The sequence below is a fragment of the Xiphophorus couchianus genome, chromosome 2 (assembly GCF_001444195.1).
Source record: "Xiphophorus couchianus chromosome 2, X_couchianus-1.0, whole genome shotgun sequence".
Classification (NCBI taxonomy): Eukaryota; Metazoa; Chordata; class Actinopteri; order Cyprinodontiformes; family Poeciliidae; genus Xiphophorus; species Xiphophorus couchianus.
Window position 1 is genome coordinate 33,486,694 of NC_040229.1, and position 18,833 is coordinate 33,505,526.

At 36.7% G+C, this 18,833-nt stretch overlaps 2 protein-coding genes across 6 annotated transcripts; one reads left to right on the top strand and one right to left on the bottom strand.

Annotated features, from left to right (window-relative positions):
- Positions 1 to 30: 30 nt before the first annotated feature.
- Positions 31 to 7,330, bottom strand: LOC114135782 (C-factor-like). The gene is made up of 6 exons (XM_028003361.1): positions 7,100 to 7,330; positions 5,069 to 5,120; positions 2,779 to 2,966; positions 1,614 to 1,769; positions 1,322 to 1,432; positions 31 to 945 (listed from the first exon to the last, which is right to left on the bottom strand). The coding sequence occupies exons 1-6, from the start codon at positions 7,238 to 7,240 to the stop codon at positions 832 to 834; spliced, it is 762 nt and encodes a 253-aa protein (XP_027859162.1). The 5' UTR covers positions 7,241 to 7,330; the 3' UTR covers positions 31 to 831.
- On the top strand, positions 6,578 to 17,807 carry tesmin (testis expressed metallothionein like protein). 5 transcript variants are annotated; one of them, XM_028003315.1, is made up of 13 exons: positions 6,578 to 6,711; positions 8,210 to 8,469; positions 9,545 to 9,637; positions 9,873 to 9,954; positions 10,063 to 10,146; positions 10,767 to 10,890; positions 11,582 to 11,610; positions 11,717 to 11,802; positions 14,191 to 14,262; positions 14,734 to 14,836; positions 15,482 to 15,610; positions 16,556 to 16,659; positions 17,243 to 17,806. In XM_028003315.1, the coding sequence occupies exons 2-13, from the start codon at positions 8,234 to 8,236 to the stop codon at positions 17,424 to 17,426; spliced, it is 1,326 nt and encodes a 441-aa protein (XP_027859116.1). In that variant the 5' UTR covers positions 6,578 to 6,711; positions 8,210 to 8,233; the 3' UTR covers positions 17,427 to 17,806. The 5 variants fall into 5 exon arrangements, with proteins under 5 accessions (XP_027859116.1, XP_027859133.1, XP_027859125.1 ...); XM_028003332.1 differs by having other exon boundaries at positions 10,767 to 10,884; XM_028003324.1 differs by having other exon boundaries at positions 9,873 to 9,948; positions 17,243 to 17,805.
- Positions 17,808 to 18,833: the final 1,026 nt, after the last annotated feature.

Below are 18,833 nucleotides of genomic sequence, written 5' to 3' on the forward strand. Positions count from 1 at the left end.
AAAATGAAAAAACGTAATACAAAGTAAAAGGTTTTGTTAATCTGTTAACATTTATTAAACCACACAGACATCTGCCCTCTTGGGTTTTTTTATTTATACAACTCATAAACAGTGAATCCAGAGAGAAAATAATAATAATAAAAAAAGAAAACTGAAACTACTTGACACATTTTGTGATGGAGTCTATGTGCCAGGGGCACGACGGCATGTTCATGATGCGTCACGTTAAGCATTCAAAAACTGTAATACCATTATTGCACCACTAGATGTCAATAATGTCAAGAAATGTTTTTTCTTTAAATCAGAATTTAAAGAAAGAAACTGATTTTGCTATAGCAGTGATGGGCAAAATATTCTTTCAAGTGACGTTTGTTCTTTTTGAGATGTTTGCATTTCCCTCCTATTTATCGCCTTAGTGACTTAGATATTGGTCCAAAATAAGTGATTAGTACATAATTTAATGGTAAACAATATTGGTTGAAGTGGTTTAAAAGAACTGTGCAAGAGAGCAGCAAGTGTGTATGGCAGACTATATTACCATTTAATTAGCTTGGCTATTGCCTTCCTACAATTCTGCTCAATTCTCATCTCCATTCAATGCTCCGTCTGGAATTTCTCCCATTGACCTCAATTTCTCATAGTGAGCTTCAACCAGGCCAATCAGTGAACAAAAGTTGAGAAGAGAGATGCAGCCACGGTGGCATGCTAATGCGCAGAGATGCCAGTGGTGTGATTGGTATGCTCCCAGCTTCATGCCATGTTCAATGCATCGACTATTTTTCAGGAATGAGTCTGCTCTGCCAGTGAAATGCTCTGTGCAGCAAATACGCTTTACCACTGTAGCTTCTGTCCATGGTAGTCAAGGAATTCTCCGTGGTCCCGCTCGCTAAGGCTGAAGAGGACAGACAGGATTCCAGAAACACTCTGCTCTACTGTTAAGTCAGCCTGTAACACAGAAATAGATTGTCAGTGGAGGATTTCCTCTGATATACACAAATTTCTCAGATATAGACCCAAATTTATATTGGGTTAGATGACGGTTGAATCAACATTGATATAGTATCAGCTATGGTTGAAACCCCAACAATGATTCAGTATATAAGTCACAGACTAATTTTTGTATAATTTCAATGTCAGACTTCAACATGGATTCAATATTTCTGCCTAACCATATTTCAATGTTGATTCACTCATACAGTATTTTGCTGTCTGGATCCCAAAATTTATCAGTACAACACCATATAGGATGTTCCTGTGAACCTTTTTTAAGTATTGTTGAAAGAAGCCCGGAGAGATTGATTTTAATCTAAAGAGTGCTTACATGAGGTCCTCCCATGTCCGTCCTCACCCAGCCAGGGTGAAGAGACATGCAGAGAATTCCACTGGACTCCAAATCAGCAGCTAGACACCTTGTCACCATGTTTAGGGCTGCCTGTGGAAAATAAACAAAAATATTCTTTTAGTCTGTTGTTGTGACTCACAAAAACATATAAAACAGTTTTATTGCATCATTTCACAGTGACACCTAATATAAGTAGTTATGGGTATTACTTCCTCATATAAACCAAATCTACCATCTGAATTTTGTAACTATTTCTTGTGCATGTTCTGACCTTAGAGGTACGATAGGCATAGCTCCTGAATTTGGCGGCATCTCCACAGTTCAGTGTGATGGAACCAAGGACAGAGGACATGTTGATGACAGCTGCTCTGTGGATCCCCATCCCACCTGACCTGGCAGCAGCAGTCTCCAGCAGAGGCATGAAGGCCCGATCAAAACCAACAAAACAGCAAGAAGAACAGGTTGCAAAACATAATCAGTGTCAGTGCTCCAGAACACCAGAAAGGCCAAAACATGCTGACAGAACAACATCATCTGTAAAATTAAAAGATAAGTACCTGAGGTGCCCAGACCACACACTGTCTTTTCCACGATTATATAATTTGTACATGAACATCACAAACAGGTTCAGTGGCAAGGAAAAACCCTGGCAGAGTCCAGCTCTCACTAGGATGAAGCTTGAGTTGAACAGAATACAAACACAGCTCGTATTTTGCTCGTCTCACTTACAGTGAAACAAGAAAATGTCACCTCATATTCCATCCATGAAAGGTTTTTTGTCCCGTTAAAACACACTTACTTGGTGAGCAAAAGGTTGACTCATTTACAAAACACATACTGCAATTAAGTCCACGCTATCACACAAAATAAACGGAGAGTAACAGTGGATAACAGGTCAGAATAAGAAGAGTTGGATTGCTTTTAAGGCATACATGAACATTATGGTCTGGCAGAGGAGTAAATCAGCTTTCAGACATGGCTTTTCTCAGGTCGTTATGCCTTTTTGTGGCACTTTTCTCTGTCAGACAATCTAGTCTTGTTAAGCATACATTTTAATGTTGAGCTGACCCACCAAATTCTCCAATTCTCATTATAAAGTTAACTGTAAAGTCAGTGGGCAAAATATAATGTAGAACTTATGTATTTGTTGATTTCATACACAGTGGAACATCTGCACATTTTATTTGCCAACTTTAGACCTGAAGGTGTTATAGAAGGTAAAAACGAGTCTCAACATCTGAAATAAGAGGACAAACTAGTGGCACAAAATATTTCCCTAAAAGTTAAATGTGATATGAAAAAAAACGCACATAAGAAAGTTTAAAAAAAAAAAAAAATGAAATCCATGCATTTTATTGCATTCAAATACATAACATACATACTGTAACACCAATCCTATTTTGGTATAAAGAACAAAGCATTTGGGTCTTCCATACCTTTGTTACAAAGAGTGGTGCAACAGTGTTGACCTGGAACATCGTCATCATTGCCTCTGGGGTTACAGTGCTGATGTTAGTGGAGAATCCAATGGCAGCATTATTAATCAAGCAGTTGAGTCCTGAATTTCCCACAATAGACTGAACCTGTTCAGAGGCTGAACTTATGCTCTGCTCACTGCTCACATCTGGAATGAACGGAAACATGAATGTGCAATTTACAATCTTTTGTAAAAATGTTTTTGACACTAGAAGTCTGTGTTGAACTGTCATTTGACAGGAAACGAGGTTAGAGAGAGGAGCCTGCAGAAGGACAACCATGTCAAGGACTATAGTGTTTACACATGGGTGGCCACCCAGCACCAATACAATTTAATCTTTAATGTGATTAAATATTCATCCATGACTGACTGTTTGGCCACTAAAGGGTTTGACACACAGCAGGCAACATCGCTCCTTCTCCATTAAATTCCTATAAAATGTGAGTGATGAGGTGACAATCACTTGCCCTCCTCCTATAAAATTTGTGCTTGTGAAATTTTGAGCTTGTACACACAAACGTGCAAGAGACAAGAAAGCTGAAAAATATCAAATTGTCATCACTGCTGTTGCTATTGAGTCCCATGTGTTGGGTTCACCCTGGGTGTCCTGGGGCCTCAGGGATACAGCGTGTGTAACTCAAAAACTGTTGCAGCACATTGTTTGATGCACAAATGAGTATGTTAAAAAATGTATGTTACATGAAAGGTTGTGTAAATACACAAACTTTTTACCTGAAAATATGTGGCAGCAAACGTATTGTCAATTACAAACTACAAAATCCAAAACTTACCTTAATACACTGAACTGTCACTCCATTCAGTGTTATATATTCAAGGTGCATTGGAACCAATATTTTTCACCATTTCAATATTTTATTATTTAAAACTAAATCACAAAACTGATCCCATTTAGCCACATACAATCATATAACACACACCACATGTCTTGAGAAACCCTCAAGAAATGATTACGAAGTAAACAGAATGTTTTCTCTGTTTTTGTGTCATGTAGATGTAATTGTGCATTGGTTTGGGCACCGACGAGCATCAAATGCATGTTATCTGAGGGCACTTTCATTCTGACTGAAAAAGAAAACGGAGTCGGATCAGCAGATTAACTCCAAACAGGTCAGGTTTGGTCGGGTTAAGGTTTTTGAACCTTAAGGAGAACAAGGTGTGTACACAATGTCCTTGTGCAACTGCCTAACAAAAAGTGACATGCTGGTCTGATTCAACAGACGATTCCTTACTGTGGAGTAGCTTTCAACAGCATGTTTATTTCCACACTTACTGCAGAGAACTCTCTGGCTCTCTGCCTATTTTTTAAGTTCTGACTGAAATCTCAACTCGAAGAAGCATTTTCACTTTGATTGCTCAATGAGTCTGATAATTTTACTCTTTAAATTTCAATTTATTTCATACTTTAAAATATATGTCTTTTTAATCATTAGTAGTTCGAAAACAGAACTATTGTTATGGTTATTTAGATGTGTGGTAAGAGTCTTTGGATATTTATAATACTTTACATATGCATTTAGGGGCGGGAACAGGACAGTCCATGTACCTGCAGCTACTCTCTATTTCACGCAAATTCAGTTTTATGAAGGAACAGTGCATAGCCAGGTGTGTGCGCATGATTTTATACATCTGAAATTTTTTCTGCGCTGCAATTTTTAAATTATGTTCCTAGAGCCAACTTTGAAAGCTACAGATCCATGAGGCCCCTTTAAACTATCGGCTTTCACTGTCATTTATTGATCCCCATATGTCAAACCCATACAAAAGAATCAGTTCTCCAGAGACTGACGTTTGACTGATGTAGAATTAATTAGTTGCCAAATGAGCAAATTATTTAAAGTCATTTTTCACCAGTTAGTAAGTTTCAGATAATGTTATTATAGCATGTGTCCATTATACATACCAATTAGCCTCAGTATTTAAAGCACACCCCTCAATCTGGTCCATTCAAACAACTTTAACCCACAATCATAAATGTAATGTGGGTTCATGTGGTGTTGGGCACTGGGATTATATTATTTATTTATTGCTTTGTGTTTTCACACTAAAACTTTGTTGTCCACATTCATATAAGCACTGCACAGAGGACTTCATGAAGTTCCTGAAGGATAACATTAAGCCATCTCCAATTAAACAAAAAATTGTTATTCCAACTGGTGGGTTTTACCAAGACAGAGATTTTAATGTTGCTGATGAAATATAAGGGATGGACAAAGTACAGACATACTTACCAAATGTAGCAATATGAAGACCTGAGTGTGTTTTTGACAGCTCCTGCAGAGCCTAGGGAAAGGAAAGTCAAGTTTAGCATTTAATGTGTACTATATATACTGCATGTATGGTAGTAAGTTACACTCACAACACAGTCATTTTTGTATGACATAAAATTTGTTTGATGAACATTTAGCCATGACAAGTAAAAGCTTTTTCACACCATTGAATATGTGCTTTGTAAAACTCTATAACTGCAAGCACAAAGTCTGCTTTTATATGAAGGAAAAAAAATCGATCTATTTTTTTAACATCTGCAGCATCATCTGCCACTTTTTATGAAGGTAACAAAGCTGGCTGCCCTGCATAGCAACCTGTGTTGTTGCTACACAATGCAATAAAACCCTTGACGCCAGTACAAACTTTTCAACACAACAACCATGATCAACAAGCTTTGACATATAGAGCAGTTATATTTGGACTGAAGTAATCAGAGTGATAAGGCACTAAACACAGTGTTCAACATCTTCAACTTAAGTCTCACTACCACCACCTGAGGAAATGTTCAATAAAGCTGTGAGCAAAATTAATGTAAACAAAGCCTATTTATACAGAGTAATGGTTGGTATTTTATGTGCAGCTAATCTTGTGTCAGATGGACGAGACTGTAGTGACAAGAAGTTAGCATCGCTTTGGAAAAACTGTTTACTTCTGTAGCACAGCTTATCACTTGGTAAGTCACATGGGTAAACTACAGAAAATGTATTTCCACAATTACATTAACATTACATTAAAAAGAAAAACTATGTTTTTCAAATGTAGGGGTTTATGTATCAGGACATAAGAGAAATTAGCTGTTCTTCACCAAATTCTAATATATAGACTTAAGACCCAGTAAACAAAAACTACACCAGTTTTATCTGTTGTTATGCACCAGATAAAAACAGGTGGCAGAAGACAAACAGTTTTCCTGTAATGGTAAATTGTTTCTTCACCAATGAGGAGCACATACACAATCATGATTGACAGTGCTAAGAGCTTCCTCTTGGCTCTGATCGGATGTTTCTTACCAGGAACATGCATTTCTGCTGATGGCAATAGCAGCAACAAACTAGCACTGTGTTTGCATTCTCATTTATCCATAACAGTAGTATGGAAAATATGTTGGAAAACTGCACTTTTCCCAAGTTCTGTGCATACTGAAGAAAAAATAACAAATATGGTATTTATTAAAAATAGGGTTTCGCATATTATATGGTTTGGTCGTCTTACTGGGGTTGTTTGTCGACTCCAGTGGAGGCAGACTTAAGTGACAGACTTTATTTCCAATTATTTCAATGTTTTATTGAAAGAAACATTGCCACTCAACAAACGCAGCATAATTTTAACATTCAAATTGTCTGCCATCATATTCATGCAATTAAAACCAACTTAACCCAATTATTCCACCAAAGTGGGACGTGGTGTTGGCCAAAGTTCCCGGATGTGTTTTTGCTATCACATTCCATCCGTCAGTTAGGGTACCAGTATCAGTTGCCATGGTGATAACACGAACCAAAAAACGAATCAGCTTTGTGACACTGAGAACTGCATTTTACTATTTTATCTTTCTCAAATCAGAATATCTGACATTGCTTTAAGATTGGCTCAAGAAATAAAAAAGGTAAGCATGACTTTATGAGCCACAGCTTGTTACAGGATCTTTGTGTACAGCTGGGGTCCCCAAAGTCGGTCCTCTAGGTCCGGCATCCTGCACGTTTTAGTTCTCTCTCTGGTGGCACCAACAACCTTTTCAGCATGGCAATGTTCTACTTGTAATGAGCCATCATTTGATCCAGGTGCGTTAAACCAGGGAGAGAACTAAATCATGCAGGATGCCGGACCTACAGGAGCGACTTTGGGCACCGCTGGTGTACAGTATAGATAGGAATCAACCAGACTTTATGGCTTACGGACCGTATTTGAGCCGTTGGGTCCAAACTATGAATTCAGTCAGTGTTATCAGTGACAACATAAAAGAGCGAAACTAAATGAGCAGCTCGGGTGGTTACCGTGGAAGCAGCAGGGTTGCGGGCTGTCGCTATGATGGTAGCGGGTCTGTTGCTGTTGTTAGCCAGCTGTGTAACCAGCTGCAGTCCTATCCCTCTGCTGGAACCGGTTATCAACACGGAGCTCCACACACCCTGACTCATGTTTACTTCGTAAAGTTCTTCTGATAGTTCTTCTGTAACAGTTATCCAACCTTTTCTTCTTTGACATAATGTTGTAACTTTGTTCGCACATTATACTGCCACCACCTGGAGAGAGGTAGCTACTGTGGGAAATGACTACATTTCAGACGAGGTCAGCCGCATGTAGCAGACTCGCCCTTCAATTACTGGTTTTGCGTCGTGTTCACTGCACATGAGAAACCATAGTTTAAAAGAGATTGTAATAAATGTTAAAGCAAACACATTTCAGTTACATTTCATAAAACAATTGTAGAAGTTTTAGTAGGATACATTTCAAGCTCTATGTTGACATGTGTTCCACATATCTATCTGCTGACGTTCAGAATTTATTGGAACTTTATTGTTCCCCTCGGATCATCTGATCAGAGGTTGTTGGTGAAACAACAGTCACTTTAAACTCGTCTTTCAGGCTGTGTCCCCGAGGCTCTGCATGAATTCCACTGTCTCTACGAAGCAGCTAAAGACACTGTTATTCCAACACGTTTTTACCCAGGCTGTTACATTTGGTCAGTTTTTATATTCTTGTGTTTTGTTTGTGCCTTTGAAGCACGTTGTGTTTTTAATATCTGTGATAGGTTGTATATAAATAATTTTTACTTACTACATCTGATTCACTCAACAAAGGTGAAACAAAAATGAACTAAGACATAAGTGATGAACTAAGAAAAACAGAAAAAACACAGAAAAACAAAACCCCAACTCAAAAAGCCAGAGTTCTGACACTCATCCACGTCACCAAAGGTCAGTGTCAATGTCAATGTCAATGTCAAATTTATTTATATAGCACTTTCAAAACAGGCATAAAACTGCACCAAAGGTCATGTGATTTTATACATCACTACAGAGACTCTGTTAAAATGAGCTGATAAAAGTACACTTTACAAAAGACAGAAACCAGAATCAGCTAAAGAATCATTCTTCTGATTTCAGGACAAAACAGGTTTCTGCGTGGGCATGATGAACCAGGCTTTGACTGAGCCGAATCCTGGACAGTCCACACAGGTCTATACTGAAGATGACAAGCCTCCTCAGAAAGATCCCTGCTCTGAAAAAGAAAATGTCCATGAAACCTGTTCTACTATGATTCCTGTTGGAGCAGGTTCTTGGGGTGATAGCAGTTTATCATGGATCATTCCCCATACTTATCAACAAATCATCTCACCAGAGATTCTGGACCCATTCAGCTTTAGGTAATGTGACATTATGTTTTATTTCTGATAAAGTGATTTTGCTGCACTGTTGTACCAATACAGTGGATCTAAAAAATATTCACACCACTTATTTTTACTTTTTTTTTTTACACAGTATTACACTGTAAACAAATTAGACCACTGTCAAAATCATTAGCATTTTCAACCTTCAGTGTGATACAGTGAGTAGAATAAGTATTGATTTCCAATGGAGTCACTAACATAAATGTTACACCAAATCCTGGCAGCAACTGAAGTCATGCAGACATACAAACAAGTCAAAAGCAAATTAGTCCACAAATTAAGTCACGACTTTTAGAGCCATAATGGTCAGGGTCAGTGGTGGTCCTTGTTATGGGTAAAAAGGCACTCTGCCCAGGACACCATAGCCCTAGGGGCAGAGCAACCATCAAGGAAAAAATGTCTTTCCATTGCTTATTTGCTGAACATAATGATACTGGTGGCAGCATCATAATAAGGTTGTGGGTTTTTTTTAGACGGAAACAGTTTATTTTTTTAAGGTAGATGAAATAATTAATATTTTAAAATCAGTTCTTAAATTAAACTTTCAGGTGGCAACTAGAAGGTTTTTCAATGAGTCTAATCATACGTCAAAAATAAATAGACATTGCTTCATCAGAAGAAAATGTAACTTTTGGAAGGACCAAAAGGCAAATAAATCTGGTTAGGTCATTTGGAGAGGACTTAAGATGAGAGATGTCATGCAATGTGGCAGATTTGGAGAACTTCTATGAGATTTATTGGGCAAATAGTATACTATTTGAAATAAAATGGTGAAGAAATAAAATGGTGAAGTTCAATCAAAGGTTGCTCAAAACAAGTATTAATTAAGGGTGGCCACATTTTGTAAAAACTGATGCTTACAATTTTGTTTTTCAGTGACTGTATACACATCATATTACAGATGGAGAAAAAATGGGAGATTATTCCTTATGGTCTAATATTTTACTTTGCAAGGACTTTGCTTTTTACCAGGGGTGTGTTTGCTTTTAAGATCTACTGTATAAGAATCTCTGAATATACTTCTAAACTGCCCAAGTTGTATTCATCTCAGATTGGAGTACCCATATCAGGCCATGCCGTGTCAGCTGACCTACCAAAACTACCACATGGAAACCCAGATGAACCAGAACCAACTCCCTGCTGAGTATGTCCTCATTCACCCCTCTCTACCAACATGGCTTCTCTAAAGACATGCAGTCCTACAACTGTCCAACTTGAGCTACAGTTTATTTTTAGTGTATATTGAACAAACCTGGTTGTGGGCATTGGAACAACATACATTATTGTGATGTGTGGGCTCTGCAGCCTTAATACACCATTGTTTGAGTAGTGCTGTGGTTGGAATTTAATGGTGACTTAAGTTACTCTGATCTCTCCAGTCCTGGTCCCTCCTACAGCAGCCACCTCGACTCAGCCTCTGCCATTTGGTCGAATAAGGAACCAGCTTTCTCTAATGTAAGGGTTAGTTCAAACATTCAGAATCAAGTAATGACTTAACAGATTTAATCAGATTGCATACATCTGTTTCCACGTTTCCAAGAGTGTGAGGTTTCCCTGTGCTTATTTCAGGTGGATTTATACAATCCTGTACCCATGGAAAATCTGCAGTTTCAGCAGCAACCTACTGAAGTTGCATCTCACATCACTCAGACTGTAAGTGCAGCTAATTATTTTAAATTTGGTGGGCAAAAGTGTATCTGCAAACATTATCACACACAGATCAGTGGATTTCTGTGTCTAAGAGTATATATGTACAATTTAAAATTAAAACAGACAGATAGAAACTTTATTTCAGACTCCAGGCCAAACTAAAACAAAAAGAACAAAATAAACAACCAAATAAATTGACATCTGCTGTCATCTAAAGATTAGATAAAATTTGATATAAAATGACATAAAAGGTAATAACAGACAACTGTACCAGTGTTTCCACAGCTGTGAATGGTATCATGTAGAGCTCAACTATGGGTTTATTAAGGTCATGATACTTTTATGTTCAGATTCATTTAAAATATATATAAATTTAAGCCTCCCGCAGTTTTATCAAAACATCAAAGTCAAAGTAAAAAGTTCCTTTAAGTAAAAAAATTTTAACTTTTAAATTAATTCAACACAAAAAAGTAAGTTGTCATTACTAAACCAAAATGATTAAGTGAGATTTATGTAAATAAGTCCATTACAGCCTAAATAAACTTTTTAGAGTGTACAATATTCCCACATAGAGCCAGGGGCCAGGATTAAAGTAGTAAAGATAACCTCTTTTTAATTGTCAGGTGATGTATGACGTCGTTGGAGGTGGACAAGTAGTGCTAGTTACTCCCCCCGAGGCAGGACCCACATATCTGTCCCTGGATTCTGCAGAAACACATCAACACAATAAAATGGCCCCAGGTGAAGGTTAGGAGGAACTGAAACAACAGAGATTATAAAACTGCTTCAGGCTTCTTCCCAGAAGTTTTTACATACACTAGCAGCACTACAACACTCAGACTTTTTTAACATGCTGGAACTGGCCTAACATTATAGACTAAAGATGTCACACCTATTGTCATGCAGTTAAACATAATAAAATGCTTATCCTATTTCATTTCTAGCAGCTGTACTTGATTTGTTTTCCTTTGCATAGCTTGCAAACATGTGATAGCTTTATCACATGTTTCCTTTGTGATAAAGGTTTTTACTGCAAAACAAACATGCTACAATGATCCAAGTCAGATAGTATCAATTATACAAGCAATAAATAACATAGCTTAGAATGTGGCATCTCCTTGATGTATCAAAGAGCAACCAGTAGAAAAAAAGAATCATATTAGTGCCAGTATTGGTTCTGAATGGAGGATCGTAAGGTAACAAGAACAGAGACTACAATCCTAACCTGGTATGTTTGGATTACAAGTCAGGATTGTAGTTTGGGTGAGGCAGAGAAAAAGGGCCAGACTCAGTCATTTCAAAGGTGCAGGTGTGCCTAGACACGTATATTAAAGTGGGACATCAAATCTCTTAATTTGACTAAAAGTGTTAACTAAAAAGAATGGCTTATGAATTTTGAAGTAGATAGAGTCTCATAACTCGTCATTGTTTTTAACAGTTGCCAATGTGTTGGAGACTACCAAACAGGTAAGAGAAGATTTCTGTGCTGCATACTGTGCCATTTTGAACTTGTTTGTCTTTAATAGTTAGTTATTTTTCATATCCATTTATTCAGTGATGTATTTATCCTCAGCATCCTGAAAACCATCAGACAGCTTGTTCTCTGTATGAGTGCAGAGTTCAGACAACCAGCATCCAGCCTCAGGCCTCTCTGCAGAGGTAAGATTTATGGCTGTTAAAGGTTTTTTGAAATAATTACCATGAAAATAACAATAAAATTACTGTTTTTCTATAACTATTTTTGCTATATTATATCTCTACATTATATATAGAAATTCTTATAAACAAAGTAAATGAATGAACAGTAAAAAATTGTGACCAAGTAATGTTTAATGCATCTGTTGAGATAATTCATATGTTTAATTAGTTTTTAAGTTGCAAATCTAATCATTCTTTTTGATTTTGGAAAATGACATTAAACGTGTGCAAACCTGAATATATTAGACCAAAATTTATAAAAGAACTTTAAATCAGCAATATGTTTCCTGTTTTGCCTGCAGCTCTATTTTACCTGATTAACAGGTGCTGATGGTCTTAAATAATTTACAATATATTTAAAGTATTGCATTAATAAGCTTTCAACAAAAAAGAAAAAATTAAATGGTTTAATTCAATATTCTGCCTCCAATTATTAGCATAATCTGGCTATAATTTAGTATTTTGTGCGCTGTTTTTGAATAATTTTAATTCTATGTTTAATTGCTCATGAAGTTAGATGGAACATGCGTTACCATGTGTGTCTATACATTCCCTGAATCTTATAATTGTGTCTCTTCGCTGCACAGGAAGCGCCTGTTTAAAAAGATTTTAAAAAACAGTTTTCTTGTCTGTGTGTTTCAACAAAAATGCTACTCATAAAGTCAAGTTTTCTGAGATATTTCCAGCCATGAAGGCAGATACTGAACTGAACCCATTACTCCTACTAAGTGAAGACCATTAAAAAATATATATAGACAGTTGGACAGCATTATAAGCAAAAAGGACAAAAATCATCTAAAAATTAATGTTTCCAACTGGAAAATGAAAAAGAAAACTCTTAAAAAGATTCAGCACTTGTTATATAACAAGCTGTAAGTTTTAGATATCACAGAATTAACTCTAATATATCAATTAACATAATTAATGTGAGCAGTTATTCTAGTCTAGCATCTAAATTCAGTTAAACTCATGCTATTGTTTTACCGTTTATTTTACGAACAGGACGACTGTACATCAAAGACATTTTTACATTATCAAGTTGTGGAAAGCATTCCTTTTTCATCTATATTTAATGTGATGCATTATGTGTTTAGCATGATCCAATGTTAAACTTGGTCATGTTAGCTTAGCACCAGTTGTTTCCATTTCTGCCTCAAAAAGCCCAAACTACGTAACTCTACTATTGTAAAATTTCTATCCTGGTACCAACTCTTTACTAAGCCTGAATAAGTCAAATCAAATTTTATTTATGTAGCACATTTACGTCAGTTGACCAAAGTGGTAAAACAAAAACTATTTTATTAAGTTTGGTAAAAATAATAAGAAAATCGTAAAATATCAAAAATATGAATAAAAACGAATACATACTTAATTTCAGTTGCAGCTATATTTCTCAAAAAACTTCAGTGAAGTACAATTTTTTTGTTGTTGTTTAACTGGTGTTGAAGATAGTTGTGTCCCTGGCCTTAAACTGATCAACTGACTAAGAGATGTTAGCAGACAAAGGGAAACTGTTCCACAGGCTGGGTGCTTCCACAGAGAAGGTTCTGTCCCCTCTAGTCTTTACTGGGCTTTAGGGACAACCAATAAAAGCTGGTCGGTTGACCTTAGGTTTCTGGGTGGAGTGTAGAACTACAAGAGTTCACTTAAGATAGGCCCATAGAGTTTAGACACAAAAATAATCAATAAAACCTTAAATTATACCTGAAAAGCAATAGGAAGCCAAGGAAGGGTTTGCAAAAGGAGGTTCATGCCTCCTTGTTTTCTTCAACAGACTGACTGCAGCAGTCTGTTGATGCTCTGCAGTTGCTGCAGGGAGCTCTGGTCCAGCAATAAATACAAAGAGTTACCATAATCTAAACATGGTGTAATAAATGCATGGAATGCATAAATGCCCTTTCAAAATCCCAAAATCGGGCAGAAGAAGATAAGATCTTATTTTATCAAGATCAAAGCCAGTTTCTGGAAGACACTGGCTTTGATAATAATGCTTTTATGCTTATCAAATTTAAACATATAATCAACCATAACACCCAGATTTTTCACTGGCATGTCCAAGCAGGGGATTGCATTGATCGAACACCAGAATCTCAGTTTTTTCCTTATTTAGGTTTTTTCTTAAAATTGCGTTCGGCTATGCCTGTACATCCCTAAGACAATCCTGTATGTACAGCAGACTGGCTGTCAGTTACAGATAGATAGATTTGAATCTCTCCTGTAAAACAATAAAAAGAAACTTTGCGCTTTAAAAAACACAAACATCTATTTTCATCAGAGGACTGAGCCTGGCTTCACATTGATGCCGATTTTAAACTGGCTTAAGTTGACTTTCATCCTTTACCCCTGTAGACCGGTTGGAGCTTTGATGGAGTTGAGATCCAAGAAGCCCTGCCACTGTACAAGATCAAGGTGCCTCAAACTGTGAGTCAACCATCTTACATCATTGTCTTCATCTCTAAAATAGCTAAAAGCTATAAACTTTTATCTAATCACTAACCCCTACTCTAACACTCTTTGTTTGAGCTGAAAATGTTGTTTGTGATGCATGTCTTAAACAATTATTATTCTCAGTTATTCAGGTGTGAAAAATGTTTTCTCCAGGTTGCGTTCAAGTCAGGCTATATCGGAAATTTATGTTTGTATTACACTTAAATCCTGATCCTAACCCTACGTTTAACCATTACCAGTAAATACCTATCCCTAGCCTAACTTAAACTCAGTTCACACTTTAGTCCTAAACCTCACCCCTAGCCCATATGCAGCAGTTCTTATGGAGCCAGAAAAAGAAGCAGAAAAATGGTCCTTACAATGTATCAAATACAAGACCACACACACATGGGCACAGCATAAAGGGATTTGGTGTGATTTATTTGGTGTTTTTATCTCTTTCAGCTACTGTGAGTGTTTTGCCAATGGAGTGATGTGCAGCAACTGTGACTGCTCTAACTGCCACAACAATGAAGAGCATGAAATGAAGCGTCGTGAAGCAATCAAGGTATGACAACCCAAGTTCTCTTAATCATGGATTTATTTGTAAGACTAGAGTAACTAGAGTATGCTACATCAGTAGTGTCAAAGTATTTAAACACTATTTGCTAATTGCAGATTGCTGGCAATGTAAAATACCATATATCATTCAAATCATTTGTTATGGCTTGTTAACACAAATAGTTAATCAGCCAATACCACAGCGACCACACAATACATTTAAATGTCGTCGTAAAGATGTCTTGCTGAATTTCAAAGTGAGCATCAGGTTGGGGAAGAAACAAGATTTACATAATTCTGACTCTGAGATGATTGCTGATGCGCTGACCCAAGTTTTGAATACAGTTACTGTTCTAACAGACTAGCAAATGATCAACCTGAATTGTGAAGAACAATCTCTGAAATTTACACAAGATGGTTAGACAAAGAGAAAATTTCAGTAAGCAGCAGCTGACATCATAAACAATGTCTTGTTTATGTGAAAGGTCAGAGAAAAAGCAGCAGACTAGCCTGAGAAGAGCTGCTAGGGGAGGCAAGTGGTTGTCTCCCAAGTTGTTGACTTCAGGGGGGCAACCACTGGTCATTCTGATTGGAAGTGCTTGAAACTTAAACATTTTTCTCTTGAATCTTATCTTGTTTTCTGGTTTTGCAGCTACGTAACCCCAATGCCTTTAAGTCTAAGCTTGTTGATTGGAAGACAGGAAAGGCCAAAAGTTGGAACAACAAAGGCTGCAACTGTAAACGTTCAGGATGCCTGAAGAACTACTGTGAATGCTATGAGGTAACTCCAGCACACACACAACACATCCCAGGGTCAAAGAAGTCTGTTTTGGTGATGTAACTCCATTAATAACGTTTTTGTCCACATTCTTCTCTTGTTCTTCTATTTGTATTTGTCTAATTCACATTTTCTCACAAAGTCTTGTCTACTTTGATTAACTAAGTAATTATATCACAAACACCTCTTTTCTTAGAGAGTCAACTAGCTTATTTATAAGGTGCCGGAAATTCCACAACTTGATAGTGGGGGAAAAAAATCAAAGTGCAATTCAACAGAATACAATTTTATAAAATATGACAAGCAAAGGCAAACTGAAGAAAATTTGTTGTTTATATCCAAATAAACAAACATTTTTTGATAATAGCTTTTAGTTTGTGAAATGGTTTTATTCAAAGTGCTGCATCAAAATAATCCAAAAATGTGCGAATCTTGTGTCAAATTAACCTAAAATTAGACACTGACTGTAAGTTCTGAAATCAAGCAGCATCTCACTCAGTAAGGTAATTGCTTAGGAATATTAGTAGATAAACATGGTGTTGCTACACCATGCTGAACTGATGAACATGTATGATGAATATTTTTTGTAGGCACAGAACGGTTACCAGTTTTCAGGGTAAAAACATTGTGTATAGTTAAATTCTTTGAAGCAGCATTTTCAATGAGCGCTTTAAAGAATTACATCTTTAAATAAATGAACCATCTTCTCTCCTACAATCAGGTGGAATATGTTTCATTTCAAGTATTTCTGTAGGAAAAGTTGTTGCCAGAAAGAAAAGCATGTCCCTTTAGTTTGTGGTTTTTAACAATTAACTTTGAAGAACAATTTCTGTTAGATCTGTGGTTTTGCTTATTTTCCACACTTTGATAACACTGAAAAGCATGATAAATATAAGCACGTTATACGTGGAGTGAAACTGACGTATCACATTCTTATTTCATTTGCAGGCTAACATCCAGTGTACTTCCAGCTGCAAATGTATTGGCTGTTTGAACCATACAAACAACTCTCAAGTGGGTGCCAAGGGGGGTGGGGGGAAAGTGAGGAACAGGTGAGTCTGTCAAGCTTAACTTGGAACATTTTGTGGCTAGTTTTAATCTCAAAGGTTGAAATTTCCTGAGTATTTTTGTGTATAAACTTATTATGTGTATACTGTATACTTGCATTGAGCTACATCTTTAAAGATGGAACTCACCTAATGTAACTCCTGTTTGAAATTTAACAGGTATTTTGGAGCAATTTACAATAGGTCTTTAATAATGTTTGGTCATTCTGATTGGATAATCAGCTTTCTGCAATGCAACAATGAAAACATACACATTATGTCATGGGATGCCTATCACATTCAAGTTTACAAAAATAAACTAAGTACTTTTTACTCAGAAAAAACAGTTAAAATTATTCTTTCATACTGATTGTATTTTGTTTTTCACAAATAATCTGCATGATGTATGGTGTGTTTACTTGCTGTTTTACAGCCCATCAGGAACACACTGCATTTAAACAAATAAATCGGAAATGTACCACTCCTTTATGATATTGCTAATAGTTACCCATGTGTAATACAATAAATGAAACATAAAAGTAAATCTTTATTTTAACTGATAGCCCCTCGTTTGTATGTGTGTTCTCAGATGTTCTCAGTCAGTGTTGACCCCTGAATGGGTGGAGACTGTATGCGGATGTTTGCTGACTAAGGCAAGTGAGGCTGAGAAGGAGAACAAGTCACACACCATGGCTCAGCATTTGGTCCTGGCAGAGTTCGGACATCATCTCTCAGAAATTGTCAAAGCCATGTTCGACTACTGCCCACAGTAACACTTTCCCTATGAAGGACCAGAAAATCTCTGGAGCCCTGTGGTGAACTGAAAAGCTGGGCAACATCTGCTTTAGCTACACAATTAGCATGTTTGAATGTTCTACAGGCTGTTTGTTGTTTTAAAATGTTTCCTGACATTTTGTGAAACTTTGATGAATTCTTTAGTTTGTTATATAACAAAATATAAAGTTTCCTTCTCATTTATTTTTAATTTGTTGTAGTTGTATTTATAACAAAAACAATATGTAAGATATATGGTCCCGTTTAATGGATCAGCACTTAGCATTCATCAGCATAACACAATAAACCAATGTAGCATTATACACGTTTTAATCTTTATTGTTCAGCTCACATTGTCATGTAAACATTGTAACTTTTTGAATTTTTAAAATCTGTTTTTAGGTTTGCCTTGATAATTGACAAATATCAGGCAAATGAAATAAAATACTACACATTGCTTTACAACCATTTGAAATCAATTGAGTATTTTCTAAAAACTCTTTGGGACTGCTATTTTTAAGACAATTGTATACCTTTATGTAAAACACAATTTCTATATAGAGACATATAGTCACATTCTTAACAACACTTCACCTGCCAGGCAAATACGAAGCTCCAGGCCAGTGGTGCTGTGAGAGTCAACGTCACAAAACTGTCACGTTGAAAGCTCTTGGGAGCATAAGTGTACATGGTCTATTGAAGATAGATCAATAGATCAATAGATCTATCTTCAATAGATCTCATGGTCTGCTGAAGAAATCTGTGGACGCTTATTTACCTGGATTACTTTAGCCTGGCTTGACAAAGCTGCACCTGAGCCTGGTTTAGTCTTTGTGAAACCAGGATGAACTGATGGCGTTATGTCAGCCTGGCTTTATCTCTGATCCTGGATTTCATAATCCTACTTTTGTGAAACAGTCCTTTGGTCATTTCTCTGAGTTTTCTTTTGACTCGCATCCATCTCATATAACTGCTGTTATCAAAACCAGACCTTGTCCTACGCTATTTTTTTCATCCAGAGGTTCTGGGTTCTCGGCTGTTGAGAAACGATTGTTTCATTGAGGTGTGTTGAGGTTTTAAATTTTATCCAATTTATAACATTTGCTTGTGACGTATGTAAAGTACCAGTTCAATACTAGGAATCATACTGAAAATTGCCTGCGCTGTAAACAAACAACCTCCACTGAAAAGTGCAGTTCTAAATGAGGCAGCTGGTGATGTTAGTTGAATATTTGGAAGCGTGACAAACACAGGCTGAACAACTTCGCTGCCATTGATAAAACTACAGGCAGACTAAACCAGCGCAGAAAGCCGACATCATCATTAACAACTACTCATTCTCTCTGCTGATTGGCCTGGTAGGAAATCTGCTGGAGAGAATCAGAGAGAATTGGAGAAAGCCCACA

Coding starts and splice junctions, on each gene's coding strand:
- LOC114135782 (XM_028003361.1), bottom strand. CDS start 7,240: ATGAGTCAGGGTGTGTGGAGCTCCGTGTTGATAACCGGTTCCAGCAGA. Junction 5,121..7,099: donor GCAACCCTGCTGCTTCCACG/GTAACCACCCGA, acceptor TCCTTTCCCTAG/GCTCTGCAGGAGCTGTCAAA. Junction 1,433..1,613: donor ATGCCTATCGTACCTCTAAG/GTCAGAACATGC, acceptor TATTTTCCACAG/GCAGCCCTAAACATGGTGAC.
- tesmin (XM_028003315.1), top strand. CDS start 8,234: ATGATGAACCAGGCTTTGACTGAGCCGAATCCTGGACAGTCCACACAG. Junction 11,803..14,190: donor CCTCAGGCCTCTCTGCAGAG/GTAAGATTTATG, acceptor TTACCCCTGTAG/ACCGGTTGGAGCTTTGATGG. Junction 15,611..16,555: donor ACTACTGTGAATGCTATGAG/GTAACTCCAGCA, acceptor TTTCATTTGCAG/GCTAACATCCAGTGTACTTC.